The sequence below is a fragment of the Myxine glutinosa genome, chromosome 5 (genome assembly GCF_964187855.1).
Source record: "Myxine glutinosa chromosome 5, kmMyxGlut1.1, whole genome shotgun sequence".
In the NCBI taxonomy this organism is placed as follows: domain Eukaryota; kingdom Metazoa; phylum Chordata; class Myxini; order Myxiniformes; family Myxinidae; genus Myxine; species Myxine glutinosa.
In genome coordinates, this window is record NC_136265.1 from 191,984,158 (window position 1) to 191,988,094 (window position 3,937).

The 3,937-nt window shown below is 44.5% G+C and overlaps 1 protein-coding gene across 1 annotated transcript; it reads right to left on the bottom strand.

The window, feature by feature from the left end:
- Positions 1 to 1,288: 1,288 nt before the first annotated feature.
- On the bottom strand, positions 1,289 to 2,050 carry LOC137428306 (uncharacterized). Its single transcript, XM_068118229.2, has one exon. The coding sequence runs from the start codon at positions 2,048 to 2,050 to the stop codon at positions 1,289 to 1,291; it is 762 nt and encodes a 253-aa protein (XP_067974330.2).
- Between the last annotated feature and the right edge of the window lie 1,887 nt (positions 2,051 to 3,937).

The window sequence follows — 3,937 nt, forward strand, 5'->3', positions numbered from 1 at the left end:
TCGGTCGTCGACCGTGCCGGGTGCGCGGGCACCATGGGTGTAGCGTCGGACGGCGGTGGGTCCCATGTCGCCGCGGCGATGCGCTGTCCTGCGGCGGAGATCTTGTCGGCTTCTCTGGCAAGGGCCCGGGGATCTGTGATCGTCGTGCTTGCCAGGGCGAGGCGTACCGGGTTAGGCAGCTGACGGAGGAACAGCTCCCGGAACAGGAATGCCGGAGAGTGCTCGCCGAGCAGTGAAAGCATATAGTCCATTCGCTCGGAAGGGCGCGTGTCGCCGAGCTCGGGCAGATCGAGCAGGCGCCGTGCGCGTTCCGCCGATGGGAGTGCGAAAGCGTCGAGGAGAAGCTTCTTAATCGCGCCGTATTTGTCAGCGGCTGGCGGACTCTCGAGGAGGCTCAGGGCGCGGGCTGCGGTGGCCGAACCGAGCGCCGCTACCACATGGTGGAAGCGGGTGTCGTCGGCCGTGATGCCGCGCAGGGCGAACAGGGACTCCGCCTGTGCGAACCAAACCGCCGCGTGAGCCTCCCAGAAGGTAGGCAGTTTAAGGGCGACTGCCGTGTCCATGTCGGTAGGTCACCAATGAAGGAGCTGGGGCTCCCACGTCGATCGGAAGAATGGACGCGACAAAAAGCTGGAATTCATCCGAGTTGCTTTAATCAAATCAAACACTCAGGCACTCTGAAAAGCACGTTTATCGGGCAGCAATATATATACGTATCATCCCGGAGCGTCCGCCCAGGAAAGGCGAGAGGGGGCGTGGCCCAGCGTCCCGGCTGCGGCCTGGCAAGTTGAGGGCGAGCCCGCCCGAGGCCCGGCAAGCCGAGCGCGGGCCTGCCCGGGCGTCCTGGACGAGCCCGGCATGGTGATCGCTCCGCGTCCTTGATAGGTGCAAGGCGATTGTGAAAACCCAGCGGTAGCCGCTACAGAGTTATGAAAATTTTCGTTTCCTGTGGGAATATTTCCGACTAGATCACGATCTATGGCTAGAAAATTGTCATCAAAGATTTCTGCGATGACATTTTTATCATCAATTAAAGACGCACCCATCATAATAAGAGTTAATTCGTTTTTCTTGACATTCTTATTTAGGACAGTATTTATAACTTTACAGGTAACATTTATGTCGTTTTTATATAAATCAATTTGATAAGCACAATGATTCTTCTTGGTGAAACCAGCTCCAGTCTCTTCCTAGTGGAGTATTTGATAAACTAACACAACTCAAGGAACTGTATCTGTCCAGCAACCACCTGAAGTCTGTTCCTCATTCCAATCCCGGGCCTTTCATTTCATAAAAACAAACATTTATTCTTTAAACGTTTTGCTTTGAGTACAGGTACAGGTACAGGAACAGACAGTACAGGTACAGGAACAGACTTCAGCTGGTTGGTGTCCAGAGGCAAATTTGTGAGTTTAGTGAGTTTATCGAACACTCCATGAGGGAGAGACTGGAGCTTGTTGTCGTTCAGATACAGCTTTGTGAGTTGTATTAGTTTATCGAACACTCCATGAGGGAGAGACTTCAGCTGGTTGGTGTGCAGAACCAAAGCAGTGAGTTTAGTGAGTTTATCGAACACTCCATGAGGGAGAGACTGGAGCTTGTTGTCGTTCAGATACAGCTTTGTGAGTTGTGTTAGTTTATCGAACACTCCATGAGGGAGAGACTTCAGCTGGTTGGTGTCCAGAACCAAAGCAGTGAGTTTAGTGAGTTTATCGAACACTCCATGAGGTAGAGACTGGAGCTTGTTGTCGTTCAGATACAGCTTTGTGAGTTGTGTTAGTTTATCGAACACTCCATGAGGGAGAGACTTCAGCTGGTTGGTGTCCAGAAACAAAGTAGTGAGTTTAGTGAGTTTATCGAACACTCCATGAGGGAGAGATTGGAGCTTGTTGGTCCCTAGATTTAGCCACGTGAGACTGGGAAGTTTATCAAACACTCCATGAGGGAGAGACTGGAGCTGGTTGATACCCAGATTCAGCACTGTGAGTTTGGTTAACTTGTCAAACACTCCGATGGGAAGAGACTGCAGTTGGTTATGTATCAAGAGCATTTTTTGGATATGATGTCAAGGCTCACGGATGAGCTAGAACACAGAATGAATCAGAACAAAAGAAACAGCAGAAAGAAAAGGAGGAAACACACTTGCAGCAGGGAAGAGGGATAAAATAGAAGGATAATTGGACAAATATGGCTATCTTGATGATATGGGATACTACTTGAAGGGGTGCTAATGCCATCCGACACAATGTGGTGTAGTTTCCAAAAAGGAAGATGTACTTTTACAGAGCATAATAGAAGTTTTATCCCCCCATCACTACGCCACTGCTTGAGACATCATCATCCTCATTTTTATTTCCACATTTCAAACAATTTGAGTCAAATGACAGAAAAATAGAGTATAAACAAATACAGATACATTCAAAGTACACGGCTACCATGCCAAAGAAACAAATAATATCCTTGTGCCCGGCAATACCGTCGTGCAGCACATAGAGACAGTATTGGGAGGGAGAGATATACAACAATTGATTGATTCATTAAATAATAGTGTATTAATTAAAATGAATAAACAATAATCGTAAAATAATTTCTTCATCAATTGACCAATAGCATACCTCAACCACCAGTGTTTCATCCGAAGATGTAACTTTTTGAAAATTAATTAAATACGTCATTAATCAAAAATAAATAATCGATGAATTGATTAATCAATAAATAATTAATCGATGAATTGATTGATCAATAAATCAACTGGATGGTATTCATAGAATACATACCCTGCGCAGTCAACTTGGTGCGAGCCAACTCTTCTGTTTTTGAAGGTTTTTTTTTCTTTGATCCAATTTGGCTGCCAGACCACGTGAGCGATGACATAATAAATTTATATTCTCTAATATAATTGTTGTATAGATCACACTCAATAAATTTCAAACTGATCAGACTAAGCGTTGTTCCTGCCCAATTATGACTTCATAATTATGGTACCAATGACGTCATCGTTAACGACACCTATTCAGCATGCGGAGTTCTTTACAATGAGCCACATTTCAATTTTTCCCATAGAGTGGTTTTGGAGATATAGAAGTGCAACGTTTTTCGGTTTTTCCAAGATGGCGCTTGTACCACATGACATATGACGTCATGATTATCATTAAAATATTCTCCAGGAGGAGTCGCTCCTATGGTGAAAATTTCATTTCCATCAGACCAACAGTTGCTGAGAAAAAAATTCACAATGTTAGGATAAGTGTTGTACTTGTTGAATTATGACATCATAACGAAGGCACCGATGACATCATCATTAACATGTCTTATTCCCCATGCGGAGTAGTAGACAAGGAGCTCGGTCTCAATTATTTCCATGAGTGGGTTCAGAGATATATAGGTGCGAAGTTTTTCCATGATGGCGCCTGTACCACGTGACCTATGGCGTAATAATTATCATTAAAACATTCTGCAGGAGGAGGGACTCATATGGTGAAAATTTAGTGTCAATCGGACCAAGAATTGCACAGAAAAAAAATTCAAACTGATTGAATCAAGCGATGTAATTGTCAAATTATGCCGTCATAATTAATGTACCGATGCCATCATCATTAACATATCTTATTCCCCAAGGGGAGTACTTGACAATGAGGCACGTTGCAATTTTTTCATGTAGCGGTTTCGGAGATACAGAGGTGCAAAATTTCGATTTTTCCAAGATTGTGCCTGCACCACGTGACCTATGACATCATAATTATCATTTAAAAAATTCTACAGGAGGAGTCGCTCATATTCTGAAAAATTTGTGTGCATCAGACTAACAGGTGCAGAGGAATTTTTTTTTCATACTGATCAGATTAAGCGTTGTACTTGTCGAGTTATGACATCTTACCGAAGGCACTGATTACATCATCATCAACACATCCTAGTCCCCATGGGGAGAACTTGACAT